This window comes from Prunus mume, linkage group LG4 (assembly GCF_029339155.1).
Source record: "Prunus mume cultivar Tortuosa linkage group LG4, ASM2933915v1, whole genome shotgun sequence".
Taxonomy (NCBI): Eukaryota; Viridiplantae; Streptophyta; class Magnoliopsida; order Rosales; family Rosaceae; genus Prunus; species Prunus mume.
Window position 1 is genome coordinate 25,468,992 of NC_142701.1, and position 20,789 is coordinate 25,489,780.

At 38.5% G+C, this 20,789-nt stretch overlaps 4 protein-coding genes across 4 annotated transcripts; 3 read left to right on the forward strand and 1 right to left on the reverse strand.

The window, feature by feature from the left end:
* Window positions 1-242: 242 nt before the first annotated feature.
* On the forward strand, window positions 243-6,175 carry MPK20 (MAP kinase 20). Its single transcript, XM_008231190.2, has 10 exons — window positions 243-868; window positions 2,119-2,527; window positions 2,842-2,969; window positions 3,093-3,152; window positions 3,642-3,791; window positions 3,908-4,063; window positions 4,240-4,451; window positions 4,561-4,662; window positions 5,048-5,214; window positions 5,302-6,175. Exons 1-10 carry the CDS (start codon window positions 845-847, stop codon window positions 5,748-5,750), a joined length of 1,857 nt encoding a protein of 618 aa, XP_008229412.2. The 5' UTR covers window positions 243-844; the 3' UTR covers window positions 5,751-6,175.
* Window positions 6,176-8,980: 2,805 nt separating this feature from the next.
* Window positions 8,981-9,835, forward strand: PAR1 (phy rapidly regulated 1). The gene has a single exon (XM_008231188.2). The coding sequence runs from the start codon at window positions 9,118-9,120 to the stop codon at window positions 9,541-9,543; it is 426 nt and encodes a 141-aa protein (XP_008229410.2). The 5' UTR covers window positions 8,981-9,117; the 3' UTR covers window positions 9,544-9,835.
* A 3,060-nt stretch (window positions 9,836-12,895) lies between these two features.
* Window positions 12,896-14,514, forward strand: LOC103328776 (peroxisomal and mitochondrial division factor 2). Its single transcript, XM_008231187.2, has 2 exons — window positions 12,896-13,033; window positions 13,227-14,514. Exon 2 carries the CDS (start codon window positions 13,235-13,237, stop codon window positions 14,195-14,197), a length of 963 nt encoding a protein of 320 aa, XP_008229409.2. The 5' UTR covers window positions 12,896-13,033; window positions 13,227-13,234; the 3' UTR covers window positions 14,198-14,514.
* Window positions 14,515-15,647: 1,133 nt separating this feature from the next.
* LOC103328775 (uncharacterized) lies at window positions 15,648-17,822 on the reverse strand. The gene is made up of 3 exons (XM_008231186.2): window positions 16,885-17,822; window positions 16,682-16,780; window positions 15,648-15,984 (listed from the first exon to the last, which is right to left on the reverse strand). The coding sequence occupies exons 1-2, from the start codon at window positions 17,629-17,631 to the stop codon at window positions 16,688-16,690; spliced, it is 840 nt and encodes a 279-aa protein (XP_008229408.1). The 5' UTR covers window positions 17,632-17,822; the 3' UTR covers window positions 15,648-15,984; window positions 16,682-16,687.
* Window positions 17,823-20,789: the final 2,967 nt, after the last annotated feature.

Sequence of the window (20,789 nt, forward strand, 5' to 3'; positions counted from 1 at the left end):
AATCAGCAAAAAATCCGATTAAAAGAAGGGCAAAAATGCAATTTAGTTTGCAAATCCTTCTTCAATTAGAATATGGAATCTCCATACAAGAATCTGCCACCTCACTCAAAAAACCACAATATCCGAAACAACCCCTACATTTCCTCGAAATTTCATCTCACCGCCTCTGTAGGCTGTAGCTAGCTCTCTCTCTCTCTGTATATCTCCATTATTAATATCCTTTTCCGTATCCCTACGTTTCTACAATACGATTACGATAGCATACCATTCCATCTACTTGCACCCACTAGATTTATTCTTTACAGCTCTCTCTCTCTCCTCTGTCCCTTCTCTCTCTATTTCTCTGCGAGTCCTCTCCACCCTTTTGTCGGTGTTATCAGATCTTGCAGAACGCAAACTCTGTGGCTCTCACTGGTGGCTTTTCTTCTTTTTTCTTCTTGTTGTCCTTCAACACCAAGTTAGATAGCAATTGGGAGTTATTCAATTTGTGGGTGTTGTATCTGTATTGGAAAATGTTAAAGCTTTGTGTGTTCGGTGCTTTATGTTGGTAGTTGGTGGGCTGCCTAATTGCTTTTGTTCAGCGCTTGAGGTTTTGGACTTGGAATCGGAATTCGAGGGGTGCATGAGGGATTTGGTTGTGTGGGTTCTATGCTGGGTGAAGTTGGGATTGAGAATAAGGTGGGATTGTGGGCTTGTGATAAGGAGCAGGGGAAGGTGGGGCAAATGTGGCTGAGTCTTTGTGGAATTTGAGACCTGGGTTTTTTCTGTTTGTGCTTGATCTCAGCTGGATAAGAGTTTTTTAGCTCAGTTTTTCGAAATTTTTAGTTCTGGGTTTGACACAAAAATGCAGCAGGATCATTTGAAGAAGGTGCCTTTTCTTGAATTTTCCGGTTCTTTAATTTGTGATAGACTTTCAGAAATTGTGTGAAAATAATTGCCGTTCGTTTCATATTTTTTTATGTGCAACTGTGTTTTAAGTAACGTTTTCTATGTTCAATTGTGTTGCAAGTAACGAATCGTGATATGATTCATTATATTGTGAATTTTTTAAATAAATATTTACATAAAATTTGTATTTTTATTGTTTATCGTGAAAGTTGAGATCTTTGTGCAAATTAAGCTTTGAAATGGAGCTTTTTCGACTGATGATGGAGTGGGACATATGTTAGCTGATAATTATTGGTTTTGATTTTTCCCATCTATGATTAACTGGTATTAGATTCAGTTCTTTTAATATAACAGTCATAATGGATAACGGCATAAGTTAATGGGAATTTTCCTGAAAGAACTTTTCATTCTTATTCTGGAATTCCATTCAATAAAATTAATGCTTATACTGCTCTTTTGAGATCAGTATGTACCAATTTCATGTCTCTCTCTCTTTTTTCTATATCAGGCGTAGATTCCTCTTTACTAAAATGATATTTCTCTCAGATCGATCCTTTCAAATATCTTGTTTTTCTGGATCAATTTTTTTTATTTATTGTTTTCAAATTTCGTTGCCCGTCTTCAACTTCTGAAACTGCTGGAATAGTTGTAGGAATTTGAGGTATTTGTTGTGCACTTTCTGATTTTCATTTTTCTTTATTTGTTTGGAGTTGATGTCTAGGACTTTTAAATGTTGTTCCTAAAGTATCTGATTAGAAAATACTTAGAAATCACAAGCGGGATGAAATGTTTCGTCATGGTTACTGAAATTATCATATAATCTGGAAGGTGCAACATATAAGAACAAATATATAGGTTGGCTACAAAGAGGGTAGCCTTTTCGGAATTGATCCCATGCAATGTAAGAATTTGGTATATGTATTAATTGTGTTGGTTGCATGGTATCTTATGACACATTTATATATCAAATATGCCTGTAGTATTCTTGCACCTTTGTTTTTCAGTCTGATGTTTTTGTGCACATACTTTTTTGTATATTAAGACATAAAAATCCTGTGCTCATTGTCATTGAAAATTATTTGTTGTACTCTTTGTTTATATTTATCTTTTGTTAGTCAGCATTTCTTGATGTCTGTTGTGATAGCATCATACTTCATGATTGTATCTATTTGAGTATCATTGTTCTTGATTTATACTGTATTCTAATCTGAATGGGATTCAATGCAACAGAATCAAACTGAGATGGACTTCTTCTCTGATTATGGTGATGCCAATCGATACAAAATTCAGGAAGTTATTGGAAAAGGAAGCTATGGTGTTGTTTGCTCAGCAATAGACACACATACGGGTGAAAAAGTGGCAATAAAAAAAATACATGACATTTTTGAACATATATCTGATGCCGCTCGTATTCTTCGTGAGATAAAGCTTCTCAGACTTCTACGACATCCTGACATTGTTGAAATTAAACACATTATGCTACCGCCTTCTAGAAGAGACTTTAAAGATATCTATGTTGTTTTTGAGCTCATGGAGTCAGATCTTCATCAAGTTATCAAAGCCAATGATGACCTGACACGAGAGCACTATCAGTTCTTTCTTTACCAGCTGCTTCGTGCATTGAAGTATATTCACACCGGTACATCCTTCTCGCTAATTTCTTTGCTGCTTTACCTGTGTACTTTTATACTTGGGGAAAAAAATAAATTTCAAAACCATGCTAGGTTTACTGCCTGCCATAAGGACCCTTATTTGTGTATATGTGTGCACTTAGGTTCTTGTGGTCTATCGTATTTCTAGCGGCTGATTGGGTGTGTTCTGCATTTTTTTCTTTTTGATTGTACTCTTGTGTTTGGGTATCTCTCAATCTTTCCCGTCCCCCTCCCCTCATTCTTTCATGTCTTTTTTCCCACTGAATGTGAACATATCTGATACTTACCTAATTGGCTGCAGCAAATGTCTACCATCGAGATTTAAAACCGAAGAACATATTGGCAAATGCAAATTGTAAACTAAAAATCTGTGATTTTGGGTTAGCAAGAGTTGCATTCAATGATACACCCACGACAATATTTTGGACGGTACTCAATCTGTGATGTTGTTTGTTTATCTATCCTAGAGTTATTTCACATAGAATGTGAGGACGTTTTCCAACATCTTAAAATAGTACTAATACTTCTGCACCTTTAATGGGACTTTTGCAGGACTATGTTGCAACTAGATGGTATAGAGCTCCAGAACTTTGCGGATCCTTTTTCTCTAAGGTAGAGCTTCACATAGAGTTTCTTAAACATTTTAAAATTTATAACAGCTTAAATAAGGCAAGGTTTTACGAGTAGTTTGATCTGAATTTAGTAATTCAGCGGTCAATCCATGTTATCATTCACCCAAGATTAGTGCATCTAAATGCAACAGATATCTCCTTCCCCTCTATTTATTTCAGTTGCATTTTCGAACTTGCAGCATGTATTTTCCATGGGGATAGCCAATGTGATATGGTGCCATTAAGTAATATTATTCTTTGGTGTTGAGGAGAGATGGCACGTACTCTTATTTCCTCTCCTATTGAAATGGAAGAGTGAAATGGAAACCAATAACTTACTATGGCAATATTATGTTTTATATTGCAAGTTGTAGGGGAGTTGTGGCATGTCTATTGTTCTTGTAATTAACATTCCAATTTGATTCTAGTGTTCGAGTAAAAGCATTTTTTTCTTCTCTACCTACTGAATTTTGATTTCATGTGAATGCAGTATACACCTGCAATTGATATATGGAGTATAGGCTGCATCTTCGCTGAGGTATTAACAGGGAAGCCACTTTTTCCTGGAAAGAATGTTGTTCACCAGCTGGATTTGATGACTGATTTGCTTGGGACACCATCATTAGATACCATATCTCGGGTACGGAAAAGCCGTCTTTTCTGATGCAATGTTCTGTTGCTCTTTCTATTTTATTTTAATTAAGTATTTAAGTTTGTGTCCTCATAATCACAACCCACTACTTTATTTGAGTGCAGGTTCGAAATGAAAAGGCAAGGAGATACTTAACTAGTATGAGGAAAAAGCAACCTGTGTCATTAGCACAAAAATTTCCAAATGCTGATCCTTTAGCACTACGACTCTTGGAAAGATTGCTTGCCTTCGATCCAAAGGACCGACCAACTGCCGAAGAGGTTTGTCATGCCGTAATAGACTATCTACTTTCTTAGCATTATGCCATATGTGTGCCAATGCATATATCCAGCCAATTGCTGGAATGAAAGCATCATATGTGATTAATCTAGCTAGTGTGGATATTTAGTCGCTTGATAGTAAATGCGTTGAATTTTGCCTTTTGTGTTTTTACCAGGCACTTGCTGATCCTTACTTTAAAGGATTGTCAAGAATTGAGAGAGAACCTTCGTGCCAGCCAATTACAAAGATGGAGTTTGAATTTGAAAGGCGAAGGGTCACAAAGGAGGACATACGGGAGCTAATTTTTCGGGAGATATTGGAGTACCATCCTCAATTGCTAAAAGACTACATAAACGGAACCGAGAGAACTAATTTTCTGTATCCAAGGTTCAACCAGCCATAGTTGCTTTTAGCATTCAAATATTGTTGCATAGATTGATTAAGGTCCTTTATGCTGCTATCTTTCCCCTGACTGTTTGTGTGTATTTGAACACAGTGCTGTTGATCAATTCAGAAAGCAGTTTGCACATCTTGAGGAAAATGGTGGTAAAAGTGGTCCAGTGATTCCACTTGAACGAAAGCATGTGTCTCTTCCGAGGTAAAGTGTAGTTCCTTATGTTTATTGGTTCACATATTGACAAGCTGCTATAAAAACAGTGTATGCAAAATACTGGTACACTGTAATCACGGAGATAGTGCAAATTAGGCAAGTTAGTTGTTGTCTAAGGGCTCCATTGTGGAATGTCCTGCTACTGCCTGACCTTTAATATCAAACAATCCCTATTTGAGGGATGTCTCCTTGTTAGGTTTGGCTAGGGATCCCTAATTAGTTGAGCTCATCCCTCTGCCCATTTTTACAGTGCTAGGATGTCTTCCGCTTATGACCTGTACTGTTCTTCCATGTCCAGGAAAGCTGCATGTATGATTTTTATTAGATTGTCAATAATTAAGATGATAATTTCAAATGCGTTAAATCTTTACAGGTCCACGATTGTACATTCAAATACGGTCCCTCCCAAAGAGCAACAAAATTATGCATTCTTGAAAGATCAAAAAAATGCTGAAGAGGCATACAAGAATTCAAGGGACAATGAAGGAATTCATGTAAATCTATCGAGAACCATGCAAACACCACAAAGAATTTCTTTGGGTACGCTCAATAACTTTTAAGAATTTGTAGCTATCCATTTGCTTGCTTTTCCATTTGGTTTTAACTGGATTTTGGTTACTTATCCAGCCAAACCAGGAAGAGTTGTTGGACCTGTTGCACAGTATGAGAATGGAAACATGATGAAAGATACCTATGATCGAAGGACACTAGTTAGAAGTTCAGTACTTCCTCCTCAGGCTGGCCCTCCTGCTTATTGTTATCGCAAACCCGGTGCTGGAAATCAAGAAAGGTCTGTAGTGGAAGTCGAGAGGGACATGTCTTCACAAGCCAAGCAAGCTGCACAGTGTGGCATGGCAGCGAATGTAGCACCGGATGTAGCTATCAGCATCGACTCCAACCCATTTTTTATGACTCGGGTGGGAGTCAGTAAGGTGGAACATGATGACAGAATTGCTGTTGACACAAACTACTTGCAGACAAAGGCTCCATACGGTGGGATTGGCGCTGCGGCCGCCACTGCGGCAGCCCACCGCAAGGTTGGAACTGTTCAGTTCGGCATGCAAAGGATGTATTAGGCGAGCATTCAAAGAGTTGGGTCATGGTAATGATGCATAATAATGATGCATAATGAAGCAGTTGATGCAGAGGCAGAGGAGGAAGATGGAGCACAGTTCATGCATGTCAGGAAGGGCTCCATCGAGGGGAGGACGGATAAGCGATGGATAAGCGCTCCAAGGGGGTTGTGATGAATCGAGGCAGTCAGTGCTTTCCTTTAAAGAGCCAGTTTTCTGTGGTTATGTTAGATACGAGTACGTTTATCTTGCTTCAAGAAACTATATGTAAGCAACATTATACAATCAAATTCAAAAAACGAAACTCTGTGTCCCTTACCTGCTTGTGGAGTTCATGTGAACATTAAACATAACTTGCATGCAAAGCACGGTTTACCGCTGATTGCAACAATTGCACAAGTAAATTTTAATATAATGGCCTTATACAACTGCTCTCTTCGCTATGTTTCAATGTGGCCAACATTCCACAACTCCATCAAGTGCCTCTGTTACTTCGAGCCTTCTAAGGATCAGCCTTGATTACACAAAAACCTATATGTGTGCAGAAGTTACAACTTACAACCATACAGGATTACCTTTTATTGTAGCACTTGGGTTAAAAACAACGCCTGAATTGTACTGAACCGACGGTTTGGTTTGAGTTTTTATAAAAAGAGTCAAACAGCCCAAAAATTGAATTGGACTGCTCCGATCTCGTTGAGTTTGTTGTTCTTACCTTTTTAAACTCGAATCAAACTAGACTAGTAATGTTGGGTGATTCTGTTCCTAATTAAAGATATGAACCGAATCAAATCAGATACGTCAAATTGAACCATATGAACCAAAATTGAACTGAACTGTGCTCACCCTTACACAAGCCCACTCGAGCCAAGTTCTTTTGGACCATCAGATCATGTCGTAATGCAGGTGAAATAACCCTTCACTACTAAATGACTTAAAAGACTAAAGTTGATGCATGCTATCATTCTGAATGGCCAAAATGACGTCTAACCTGTAACCCTTTTGTCTCACGACTAGGCATGCTCTAGGCACGAGGCCCAAGTTGAAAGATCACTAAAAACAGATACGTACAGTTGGTGATAGAAAAAAGGTAGGGAAGTAAATGAGTTGGCAGCCATGGCCATCCAGCAACAAACTACAAGGCAAGGCAAGAAGGGGAAGGCAAGGAACAGTTTCTGACTCAAACACAAATGCACCCACATCATCAGTACATTACGCATGCATATGAACTCTCTCCTCTTCTCCTCTCTGGTGATTATAATTATTATGATGGGTGCGCATAGTTCCATTCCATGCCATCATTATTCAATTCCATCACCCTACTTTTCTGTCCATATGGGGAGTCATGGACCCCTCTTTGCACGTATGCTTTGTCCCCATGAGCCCCATCAGCTGGACCATCTCCTCCTTCACCACATGCACTTCTCATTAGGAATCAGAGGTTTCAATTTTCATTTCAATCCTAAGAAGTTTGTGTCTCCTAGATTAATATTGTTGAGACGAGTAGGATTTACTTGCACCAACGTCTGATTGTCCTTAGCACCACCCTTGTTAAGATCGCCAATCATTTACACGCACGTGAACGGTTGAATCATCACTAGTAGAATCGCAATCAGCATCTCGAAAATGATTTAGAAATGATTAGATTAGTTTGATGAATAGTCAAATGTACTAATTCAGTTGCATTAGGTCACCCAACCAGACCTATAAAACCTTGTACTTGACTAGAGTACGGATCACAAAAAGGAAGGAAAGAGAAAATAAGAGGAAATGCAAGTAGAAGAGAACTCCAAAGAGAAAGAAAGAAGAAGGTGGTGGGAGGGAAGGATCTGATTCTTTTCTGATTGCGATTGTGATCCAAGAAATGTTAATTAATTAATTATATTTATTAGAATAATAACAAATAAAGTATAAAATAATAATATGTATAAATATAATGTAGTGTGTGAATGTGACAGCAACAAGAGAAGAAGGGAAAGGGGGCTTGGGTTTGGCTTTGGGTGGGTGGCTCTGATCACATGGAGCCCCATATGCCCAACACACCAAATCTCTAACACAATCCCAATGACCAAAACCACCCGCTGGTTTCCTCCTTGGAAACACCACCACTCCTTCCCCATAATAATATTCACCACTTCCGATTTATTATTTATAGACTAAATATTTATAAATTAATTAAAATAAAAAAAATTTAAATGAGATTTTTTTTGTGGGGCTCTAGGTGGGTCCCGATGGGAGTGCCACTTGGCAACCATGCCAAGCTAGTAATGTAGATCACAGGAAGGAAGGGAGAGAGGGAGAGGGGGGGGTGGGGAGGCACTGAGGCACATGGGTGGTGTTAGGTTCAAGAAAATCATGTGATCACATGTGCTCTCTCTTTCCCTTTGTTTTCTACTGTGGAGCCCATTGACATTGCTCTCTAGTCTCTACTGTAATTTCACATGAACCTATCCACACCTGATCCATGGAGAGTCTCCTCCCACCCCTCCTCCTGCGCGTTCGCCTCTTCCTTCCCCCATTTGCTTTTCTATCGTTATTATTATTACTCTCTAATTGGTATTAACAATATTTTATTTGTTCATATACAAGAGAAGATCTCAACTAATGTGGTAGTATCTTATTCGATTCTATTTTAGACCTAATTTAATCGTGACAATTACGAAATTATCGTGTATCACACTAGCCAACGTATTAATCGTGACAATTACGAAATTATTATGTATCACACTAGTCAACATAAGTGAACCTAAGCAGGGATGAGAGGGAGTTGTTGGCCCCACTCAACAAATTATTCTCCATTGGTTTTGTTCAATTACTAGGCTATCGTTAAGATAAAGTAATTAAGATAGCAGTGGGGAACATAGTATAATGCCTGTTAAAATGCCTCTAAGAGGTTGAATAAGCAATCAATTATTAGTTTAGTAGTATGAATTTTATTCTTTTGAAAAATGTATGAGAACTTCTTTACCTTTATTCGATTGAGAAAAATTCATGTATCTGCCACTGCTAGTTAAATGATTTATTTATTATGTAAATTAGGATGGAATAGATTACATCGCATTTGTGTCGAAACCTTAATGAACAGGACAACGCGCTTGATTAGAGAGGTGAAGAAAAGCACTAGAGTCCAAATCCAAAACAAGGGATTGGGAAGCCAAAACTAGTGGGCCAAAGCTTCGTTGGCATTGACATTTCTGGAGCTCAACAATAATTTAACGCCAACCTCATACACACCTCCTCCTTCCTCTCTTCAGTTCACAAAGAAAGTCATAACCCACCTTTGCCTTCTCAATATCTCTCTCTCTCTCTCTCTCTCTCTCTCTGACTCACACAAAAGACTTCCTCCCCTGTTCTTCCTCCCCTCAAACTCATGGAGGAAGCTCAAACTCAAACCCAAGTTTCCAAATCTACATTCAAGAGAAAGCAAAGAAAAACCCAGCAAAAATCTCACATGGGTAATGCAGTGCATGAATCTTTATCCAGCTTTAACCAACTGAGAGCAGAGTCTGCTCAACGAAGAGCCCGAAAACAGAGAAGGGAAGAGTGCATGAAGACTAATCAGCCCAGTGATTTAAAGAATGGTGGTGAAGAAGATGGTGACAAGGAGGAGGAGGTGGAGAAGAAGATTGAGGCATTGCAGAGGATTGTGCCAGGGGGGGAGTCATTTGGAGTTGACAAGCTGTTTGAAGAGACTGCTGGTTACATAATGGCCTTGCAGGGTCAGCTCAAAGCCATGAAAGCTCTTGCAAGCTTTGTTGAAGGTTTGGAGAAGGAGAAGAGAAAGTTTGGAGGTTGATTGATTGATTGATTAATTATGGCCTCTTTGCTGATTGGGAGTTTGGAAGGTTCTTATTATGGTTCCATGACAGACCAATGAAATCTCCTCTTCTTTTTCTTCTTCTTTTTTGTCCTCTCTTTTTTTCTTTTTCAATTTTCTTTGTTGGGTAGTAGTGGGTAGCTTATTTTTTTCTTCTTCTTTATTTTTCCTCCTTATAATGTTAATTTTTTCATATTTTTGTAATGAACTAATGGATAGGAAAAGATCAAGTTCTCTAGTACTAAAGAAATGATATAATGCCTTTTTATTACATCGATGTAGGAATTTTATTTCTCATATCTATATATATACAGTCTTCTTCTATCGAGGGATATTTGGATTATTTCCATTTTACAGGAACTTCGGATTATTTCCATTTTACAGGAACTTCGTGGGCACTGGAGGCTCAGAAATCTGATTGTCTGAAAGGCTAGGAGTTGTGATTAGATAATGATAGTTTTGCTGCATCTGGTGGTGTCTGATCTCTCTTGGTTTATTTGGATTGTTTAATTATACTTAGGAAACTAATGGTTAGTGTCCAATGAAAAAGATTGAGGTGGTTTAGCATGTGGTTAGTGAGCTACTCTCAGTGACTAAACGTTAATGCTGTGTACTGGTTTTGGCATCTTATACGGAAACATTATTAATGAGGGCTAAAAGTAGCTTTTAATTAATTGGTATTTTGACTTAATTACCCCCTTATAAAGTTTAATATATCTATTGGAAAACAAGACAAGAATATAAATTTTGAGCAATAATAATATATCTAGGTTGAAGGCTTTTTCATGTAGCATTATATATACGTTAAAGTAGAAAGAGAAAAGGTAACCATGTGGAGATAAATGGAGAACTGATGCGTAATTTTTAATTTATTATATCCACGGGTTTGAAACTATTACGACTTTATCTTACTAATTACATATTACGTGACTTGATGAAAGAGATATATACATTGTATATAACCGATTGTATGTGACTTGATGAAAGAGATATATGCATTGTACATAACTGATTGTATATAACCGATGATAAAGAAAAACAAAGAGATATATACATTGTATATAACCGATGATAAAGGAAAAACAAAAGAAATTTTCAATTGAGAAAAACCAACCGATGATAGGCACATTGTATGCATTAAGAACATCAACTAGTTAAGTGGTTTTGATTTATTTTGACATTTTTCTTTCTAAGCCTAATTTGAATCATGCATGATAAGATTATTTTGGTCACCCACGATGTTGAGCCGTGATTTATTTTGACAAACTTGGTGATGTCGTCGCTTGTGGCTTTGTGCAACCTTCCAATGTTTGACTTGGACTTGGCAAGTCTAATGATACTTTGTTTAGTCAAAGTACCTAACTGGATTTCCCCTTTTTGACATTTGGTTATTGGCAACAGATGATGAAATCAAATCAAACCGTTAGTTATTCTCTATATACCTGATATTGTCCCCGGAACTATCAGAAGAGGGCTTTAGAACTAAAATAGGTCATCAGTTAAATCGATCTCACCCAATATAATATATCTAATCATAAACCCTTCTACTCTTCATGCCCCACTCTCGTTTGGTGGTTTGCCTTGAATATAATTAGAGTTGAATTCAAACCAGTTCATATGAGTCTTAATTCTCTAGACAAGAGTACAATTAATCATGATATTTATAAGTTAATCAAACAACAATCATGATATTTATCTAATTTAATTGAAATAGTACAATTCATTCCGACTCACAAGACGTGGTTAGGTCACATTTGAAGTGTTCAATTAAACTAAGTTGACTAACTATTACAATTGATTAGACTATTCCAATTAAATTACGAGCATCGTTAAAATGAAATGTGGTCGTTCAAAACTTAAGATCTAGATCTTAACTTTTAAACTTGAGACGTTTTTCAATACTGATAAGAGAAATACCACTAATTTGAAAAAAAGTTGAGATAACCATAAAGGCATTGCACCGCACCACTTGGGAGGCAAAAGTTTATGGGTAGTTGGAAACCACTGTGTCCAACGGGTGCATGCATGTGTGGACTGTTAATGGGCATGTTGGTTGAGTAGAGTTGCACTCAGACTGATGAATTTAAGAAATAGATAAGAAGAAGAAACAAAGGAAAAGTGGCCTTGTCTAAAAGAAAAGCACTCTGCCCATGGATCGCATTGCCAATGGCAGGTGTGGTCCTCCCTCATGGAACATTCATGGTATGTGTTAAGGTGCTTGCTCGCTATATCCTGCAAACAAAAACTGGAAAAAAGGCTGTCAAACTTGGAATTTTGAATTTTTTTTTTTTTTAAAGTTAAATCGACCAAATAAAATACTGCAGACGTTGCCCATTCTCTTATGTTTCATCTTTCATCTCCCTGCCTCCTCCGTGCTTTATGTTTCATTCCATTTTGCTTGGGGCTTGGGTGGGGTGTTTTTGCTTCCAACAATAATTAGACTGCACAATGGGCCTCTCCCTCTACAACCGATGGCTTAAAAGATAGGCCCTCATTTGTTGGATAGAGATTCTATCAAAGGAATTTGTTAAGGTTAGTAACTTACGTGACGAGTTTTGACCGTTAATGATATGTGCACCTCAAATGTATTAACAGTTAGAAAATAGTACACGCGCGTGTGAGTTACTACTAAGGTGGCTCAAGCTTACTTTAGCGTTTAGTGACAGTTTCAAGCGAACCCGCTTCTCGAAACCAAGGGTATTCTAACTAACAATTGAGTCCTCTAGTACTGCAGGAGATGTAACAATTGAGTCCTCTAGTACTACAGGAGATAATTGCTCATTATACGACTCATTATACGACTCATCAAACTTCTCATCAACAGTTAGGAATTACACACGCACACGCATAAGCGATGCACGCAACAGATTATCTAGAATGTCTCAAATTTCAAAACTCTAAATAATACAATATTTTTGAAAGAATTGAGAACTCTAGGTACAAAATTAAAAAAGAAAAAGAAAAATGGAGGAAGAAAGAAGGTGAGTGATCTCGCCGGCCAATCATTGCAATTGTTCCTTTTTGTCAACTTTGTTAACTAAGTTTCAAGTGAAGGGTAGGGTTGAGATTTTGTAAGTATTTATTGGGTGCCCAAAAGAATATTACAAATTCAAAAGATTGAAGATGGGTGTCCATAGACGAGTTTGGGCTAGATGTTTGTTTCAAATCCAGCCCAACAAGCAAAATCTACTTGGCCACCAAGTGGTTCAAATCATCAGCAACATCAGAAAGGGACGGGTCCCACAACTTTTAGCACATGCACCGCACCATCGACGACTCTCAGCCGTCCGTTCCTCATCACTGATTAGATTCGATGCCTCCTGTAATTCTAGGGAAAAAGAAGATGGAAATTTGTAAGAAGTAGAAACCCTAAGGGCTCGTCACCCTCATCTGCCCCTGTTTACGCGGAACATTCTCGTCCCACGCAGATCACCTCATCAGTAGAAGCACCATTGCTGATTGCTTTCGGGTTTGGTTTTCTCTCATACTATTTCTATTTCTTCGAAGCATTGAAGTCCTATTATTCTCGTTTTCGTTTGAAACTGCAAGAAAATTGATAGATGAAACTTATTTATGCGATTTTGAATTTTGCATTTTGCATTTTCGATTTTCTGGTTGTGATTGGCTTCTGTTCTTGTGTGTGTGCGTGCGTGCGCGTGTAGGTTTAGACATGGCAGACGAGAAGACGGTTGAAATCGTTGACGATACTGACGCCTTCTACGATGCCGATCAGACGGCGGAAATGGGCCGGAAGATCGAGGGTTTGGAGCGGGAGAAGCTGCAGTTGGAGCGCGAGAACAAAGAAAGCAATGAGAAAATCAAGGAACTGACGACGGAGATCGAGAAGTTGAAGAGAGGCGAGAAGGACACGAAGGAGAAGCTGCGGGAGATGGAGTTGGAGATCGAACGGAACGACGAGGGAAAAAATGTTCTGGAATCGGTTGCGAATAGAGCGATGGAGCTTGAAACTGAGGTATCGAGGCTCCAACAAGACCTGATATCGGCGATGGCCGAAGTAGAGGAGGCGAATAACGAAGTTGCGGACCTGAAGCGTGTTTTGGGAGAGAAAGGAGCGAAAATTGATAGATTGGAGAAAGAGCTTGAGAGCCTGAAGAAGGCCAAAGCTGAGAGCGAGAAGTGGGTTAGGGAATTGGAGAGGAAGATTGGGGTTTTGGAAGTGAAGGAAACTGAGGAGAAGAGCAAGAGAATTAGGGTTGAGGAGGAGATGAGGGAGAGACTTGATGAGAAAGAGAATGAGCTTAGTTTGTTCAAGAAGAAAATTGAGGAATTGGAGTCGGTCATCACCAAGAGCGGTGTTGAATTGGGGAAGAAAGTGAAAGAGACTCTCGATGTCAAGGCGGCATTGAGGGAATCGGAGGACAAGTGCAGAGCCGTGGAACTGAAGATGGGACAATTGCAGAAGGATGTGTTGGAGGCTAACAAGGTTATTAATGGATTGAGGGAGAGGACTGTTGGGGCCGTTAATGGGACTGTGGATGAAATGAAGGAGATTTTGGAAGGCGGAGAGACGGGTCCAAAGGGATTGAGCTTGCCAGTTGTTGCAGGGTCTACTGGAGCCATTGTTGCCGTGGCGGCTGCTGCCGTCTATGTGTTGTATCTAAGGCCTAGGTGATTGGATTGCGATGCGGCTATAGAGAAAAAGTCCAGGCAGGTTTAAAGCTAGAGGTTAGGGGTTTATTGATTAAGAGCATGTTACAATTTTGTTAGAAATGCTTTTTTTTTTTGGCTTTTTGGTTTTTTTTATTATGAGCCTATGGTTGTCATGTTAGCTCAATCATTTTGGGATGCTTTGCTGTTTAGCTTTTACTTGCTTGGTTGGAAAAAAACTTCATATATATAGTTTTGCAGATTTAATATACTTCCACTATCGTCTATACTGTATTTTGAATTGCTTGAATAACACAAATGCAGTATCAAGATTTTTGCTTATTATTTGATGTTGTACTTGTAGCACTTATATTCTAATTCTGTTTAATCGCTTTTGATATCTCGCATCACTTTTACTAAGATTGTCCAATTGCCTTGTTGTTGCTTTCCTTAAAATGCTATTTAGTAGGTTTTAATAAAAAATTGTTCTGTAATCAGAGCCAAGCCGGTAACCCATCAGTGATCATAGCCTTGGTCACCTGTTGTTTCTAATTTAGTGCCTTGTTGCGCCCCCCTTTTCATTTTGTTTATTTTTTGCCCACTTAGTGTGGTGCTGGGGGTTATGAATTGTCACAATAGGGACTCTCAATAAGACAAGTCCTCAATTCAGTTAACTGTAGAACACCATTTTTACATAGAAGCCGAAGTGTATCTGTCGGTAGAGAAACATTCATGAAACCATGTTTGTTCAACCAGTTTAGCTGCATTATGTTGCAATTTGTGGAGGCTCAAACTCACTTAGGTTTCTTTGAGAAGTTGATCCTCCGTTTAGGTACAATCCATGTTAACTTGTTAAGCAATCATCCCCGTTGCTAATGAAATGTATATCGATCTTATCTGATAATCCAGTCGTGTCTGTTTTATTGCCACAATATCCTGCTCTTTCCGGCGGTTCGTTAAGAAACTTGGTTTTAGTGTTACGTGTTATGATCTTGGTTGTACTTGGAATAGGAGTATGTGGAATCAGAGTATGTTGCATATGTGCATAAAGACTCTGCCCTGGTTGAGATTTGGAGTTACATGTGAAGTTATCAAAATTGTAGCTTGGATCATTACAGACAGGTTAAGATATCCCTTTTGGATTTGGATAACAAAAGTTAAAATCTTGTACAATTTTAGGTTGACTTCACTTTGTCATATACGCATTTGTGAGAGATCTGTTGTCAAATTAATACACCCTTTCCAATTTTTTAATTTTTTTAAATTTTTTTAATGTACATCTTTTGGCCGGTCATTACTTTTTATTTTGATGATTTACACAACCTATTATTCTATCATTGCTATGCGAATGATTGTTAGCTGTTGATGTGCATAGAACACGGTCTCGTATTATGCTCGTTTTGGTTTTGATAATTGCTTAGCGATGATGACTCTCCTTAGCATTAAAGGTATGATAAACAAATAGATGATATACATTTTGGTAACAAACTTTTCCGTTCAATATTTACCCAAAAAAACAGAAGAACAGAGGAAAATCCTCAATAAATACAATACAAATCACTGTAGGAATATCAAAGAAAGTTTTTTTTTTTTTCTCAATATAAATACGGAAAATATAATTAAAGAACCACCGACGAAATTCACTCCACACACAATCACGCATAACCCAATCTCAATCTTCCCCTGCTAAGCTAAACGAAAGTGAAGCTCTAAATCGCTGAAAAGGCTTCTTATATAATTAAGTGTAGCTGTCTCTGTCTTTGCAACCTTCATCTCTGGTTCTCAGCTGCACCATAACGCTTTGCTTTGTCTCTGCACAAATTGGATTAAAACAAAACTAGTTAGCCTACACTTTTGGTGAACAGGTGGTTGTTTTTTTTTAATACAAGACTATAAGGGGATGAAGGTTTCTTACACATTACTAATAGTGTCATGGGGGTTCGAACTTAAGACCACTAGTCTGCAAGTTAAGATTTTTTTTAATTGGACTAGACCCCATTGACTGGTGAACATGTTGTTTAGCACTGTGCAAAAGGAAATGAGATGCAATGTCGAAAGACCTATATACATGGTAGGCCACCAACTGTAAAGCCATGTTTTTGAAGCAACAAGTTAATGTACAGAGTTTATGCCAACACATGCCACCGCATGACAGCACATTCCAAACTTTTATTTGGTCAATTCTTTCACCCAAAAATTCAAGAAAAAACAGGAAGTAAGAAAACGTGAATGAATTCTCAGCCCTAAAACTGAATCCATACGTAGATTGGTATTCAGAAAAAAGAAAAAAGAAACAAGGTCTAAAACAAAATCTTAAACAGTTGATGGGACAGTGTTTCGTTAGGAGTCTTCCGTGAGTTTAGGGTTGTTCATGAAGAGCACATTTAGTATATCTTGTTCTTCCCACTCAGATCGATTAAAACGACCTTTTATCATACACTAAGTACAATAGAGTTCACACCTTAAACTAATCTAATGATAATTAGACTATGATCTTGATGTAATTTACCTTGAATTATCGATTGGATCGATGCAGAACTTGGAAAAGTCCACAGCAACTCCTCCATGAAGTTGGTTGCAGGGGGCGTCCAGTGACAGATACAATAGACTGCCAACACACGAAACCAAGAGATGATCATTCAATTGAAAAGAATTTCATGTGAGCTAGAAAATATTAAACATGTAAAGAAACAGTTTAATCAACTTAATTACCGGATTTCCCGTGCTTTCAGGAATCTCAGGCTTCCCATACTCTTCTCCAGCATCAGCTGATTCAACTGGAGGAGGAACCTGATCAGGCGACGGCTCCGAGGATCCATCAACCACATTCTCACTAGATGCCTTGTAAGATGACTCTCCAATTGTCTCTTCAATTCCCTTTGACACCACATCCACAACCTCACTCTTTTCTTCAACATCTGTTATGACTGGAGCAGGCTCATCATGCTCACTCAAAGAAGGCAATGCTGGTTCCTCAACCTCCTTGGACACCAAATCTGTTTCAGCTAGAGAAACCCCATTGCTCTCATCCAAATATGTCAATGTTTTTTCCTCAATCTGCTCTGACACCAAATCTGTTATGGCCGCAGAAGATTCATCGGTCCCATTGACAGATGCCAAAACTTTCTCCTCTTCTTCCTCCACAGCTTCCAAATCATCAACACCACCTTGATCCAAATGGTTGGACAGAGATTCAACAGTCTCAACAACCACTACGGAAACTTCTTTCGTCTCCTCCACTTCCCCTGAATCCGCCACTTTAGCACTCTTCTCACCAGCTCCTGTCTCTTCATCCGAACTGCTACTACTCGAACTCAAATCATCACCGTCATGGGTTTTCTTTCCAGCCGCAGAATAATCATCAATAGCTATGTCCGTCACAGATTCAACCACCTTAACTTCATCATCTGGTTGAACTTTCAGGGTCTCCTCTAAATTCCCGTTTGAAGAATCCGCCATTTGGTTAAGATCTGCAGAAACTTTCCGTCTATCTTCTTCTTCTCCTCCTAATGAATATTGATCATCAGAATGGCTTTGACAAGTCACAGAAGCAGTTTCACAACCACTCAATTCTTTGCCATCACAAAATTTCAAGTCATAAATTCTCTCTCTCTCTCTCTCTCTCTCTCTCTATATATATATATATATATGTATGTATGTATGTATATATATATATTAGTTTAACATGGTACAGAGAGAACAAAAAAGGAATTAAGAAAACATAAAGGAAATTACAGATGGATCAATAAGAAATAAAGTCAAACTATGTGGAAGCCAATTTACAATTAATCAAATAACAAATAGGAATCCAATAAAGAGAAACAGTAAGAGAGAGAGAGAGAGAACCCCGGACATGGAGTTGAAGGATAGGTGGAGACTGGTGGATGGATTCTTTGGTATGCTTCATTTGTTTCTTGGCAGATTTTGAACTGGTTTTCTTTGGACGTGAATGCGAACGTGAAGGCATGGCCTACTTGTTGACTGGTGGCTGTGAGTTTACAAAGAAATCACATATTCATATGGAATGGCAGATAGAGCAGAGAAAGAATGCCGTGAGTTTGATTTTTAACGTTTTTGAAATTGAAACGGTCAAGGAGGGAAATACAACGCTACATCTGCACATATTTGATGCATTGGGGGCCCTCAGGAGTTAAAAAGGCGGGAGCTTTACTGAACGGCTTCAATGCTTCAACCAAGAGTCACCACCAGTGTGCGACTTTGTGTTTCACTGGAGTGTTTTTTGGCAGTGTGAAAAAGTTATATTCCTATACTTCAAACCATTTTTCTGTAATGGTTGATCGAGATAGATCTTTATTTGGAATTAAAGAGGTATTTTCATGTTTAAGATGTGAGAAGTATTTAGGTTTTTAATGAAATTTTATGCATACTACTTTTATTTATTTATTTATGGGTTTTTAATTGCAATGGTTCATGAACTTATACCTGAGTTTTATTTTGGTTATTTAACTAATTTTTGTGCCATTTTGGTTTTCCAACTCTCTCATTCGTTCCTATTCAGTCATTCCATCACATTATTTGTAAATTTCACCATCAATTTGAAGAGTAAAACCGTCATTGTGGGTTATTTATAGGGGAGGTGAAACTATTGAGGTGAGGGGCCATCTCAAGATTGTGATACATGTGAGTTGTGAGGGACCATCTCCAAAATGTTAATGGAGACCACTACTAGTTCAAAGCTGTATAATTTAATAGTACTTTTAGTCTTTGTAGTTTACCATTTTTACCACTATGGTCTGTAGTTTCAATTTGATTAATTTTGTCTCTGTAGTTTCAATTTCGAGCAATTCAAGGACAATTTCTAATTTTTTGCCTAATTACTTTAATGTGGAGGGGCATTTCGGTCCAATCATGCATCCCCTCCACAACTATGCCCTAGCCACCCAAGCAACCCTTATTGTAGCTTTTCTTATGCTTTCAAGTCTCAAGCCCCTACTTTATCATGGGTTCATGAGGAGAGGTTTTAGGCAATGTACGGAATTAGTTTTGGAGTTTGATGACATAGCATAGTGAGGGGAAAGGTGGTTGTGGAGGGAGGGTATAAGGTGATGGCGGGGGTGGTTGGGTCGTGACTATATAATAGGGAGTGGGTTGAGTTAGGAGGAAGAGGTTGGGTAGGGAGGGGAGGGGGGATGAGAGAAGGTGGTTGGGGGAGGGGCTGCTAGGTGTTTGTAGGGGTGGTTGTGGAGGGGCTATAAGTTGGACCGAAATGCCCCTTCATATTAGAGTAATTAGACAAAAAAATGGGAACTGTCCTTGAATTGCTTGGAATTGAAACTACAAGGACAAAATTGATCAAATTGAAACTACAAGGAACTATAATGATAAAAATGATAAACTATAGGGACAAAAAATGACTTTTTCCCTAATTTAAATCAATTTCAACCCCATAACTTACAAGTTCCAAGCCTTCCAAACATTGTTGGCATTACAACGTGCCTGTCAATGCCATGATTGTCTTTTGTGTTGAAACCACGCCCAAAGTCTCTAGCCCAATTCAATATGGGCCCATAATAAACCCAAATTAGCCCAATTTTACATACAATTCTCAAGCTCTGCCCTCTCCAAAAACCGGGAAATTGGCAAGCTTTGCCCCAAGCACTTAATTTTTCAATAATATCCCCATTTTGAAACCTAATCACAAATGCCCCTTATAAAAACTCCATATTGACAGCCTATTGCCCTTCTTTCACTTAGTTTTTTTTCTTCTCTGTCGTTGCTCTCAAATCCTCATATCTAGTCTCTTCCTTTTCTTCCTTCTGCCAAACCTTACAGGAAATCCACTCCACAATAGAATCTTGCCTAACTTCATCTCCTCTTAGTTATATCTTCCAACTAGGAGTTGATTTCAACCTCAAGGTTGAACCCAAATTTGGAACTGGACCCTAGCCAAGGTGCGACTTGCCACCTCCGTCGTCGGCCTCCACAATGAAGCCATAATTGTGACTCGCACCTCTATCATCGACTTACACCACAAAGCCACGACACCTTAGTCGTCGATCTACACTGTGGTGAGTTTTGATATTGATTTTCTGTTGTGGCTTGTTGTTTATGTGATTGAATGAAATTTATTAACTATTTCCTATGGTTGTCAAGCTCTTGGACTTGGATACACTGTTTTGTGCTTATGATTTGTCTCTGAAATGATATATACACTGTTGTGGGGACTTTTTCTTCCCTGCAGCTAATGGGTTCAAGGTTGTAAAAGGGCGGATGAGGAGACTGTCCCCTTTGCCTAGGTTCGAAGATTAAGCCCCAAAATACCTCGAAAGAGTAGAAAAATCTTAGGAGATATTCTGGCTCTCTTCACGGATCAGAATAATGGTGGCTTACAGATAATTTTGGCATGCTTTCAGATAGTCTTTTAGCTCAGCATGGGTGGACATATGGCATGGGAGCAAAACCAACATAAGTTTAGCACTAAGAGAGAGAGATTAGGCTTGGTTTATGAGAAAAGGAAGTACTAAGGTAAGGAATGAGGTGTTTTGTGAGGGATTTTGGCTGGGAAAGAAAGGCAGAGTTCTTTCTGCAGAAAAACAAATTGGAGGAGAAGATGAACAGTGCACGAGGTAGTTAAATTTTTGCAAGTTTAGAGAGAA

Coding starts and splice junctions, on each gene's coding strand:
- MPK20 (XM_008231190.2), top strand. CDS start 845: ATGCAGCAGGATCATTTGAAGAAG. Junction 2,970..3,092: donor CCACGACAATATTTTGGACG/GTACTCAATCTG, acceptor GGACTTTTGCAG/GACTATGTTGCAACTAGATG. Junction 3,153..3,641: donor GCGGATCCTTTTTCTCTAAG/GTAGAGCTTCAC, acceptor ATGTGAATGCAG/TATACACCTGCAATTGATAT.
- LOC103328775 (XM_008231186.2), bottom strand. CDS start 17,631: ATGGCGGATTCTTCAAACGGGAATTTAGAGGAGACCCTGAAAGTTCAA. Junction 16,781..16,884: donor CTGAAAGCACGGGAAATCCG/GTAATTAAGTTG, acceptor GTGTGTTGGCAG/TCTATTGTATCTGTCACTGG.
- PAR1 (XM_008231188.2), top strand. CDS start 9,118: ATGGAGGAAGCTCAAACTCAAACCCAAGTTTCCAAATCTACATTCAAG.
- LOC103328776 (XM_008231187.2), top strand. CDS start 13,235: ATGGCAGACGAGAAGACGGTTGAAATCGTTGACGATACTGACGCCTTC.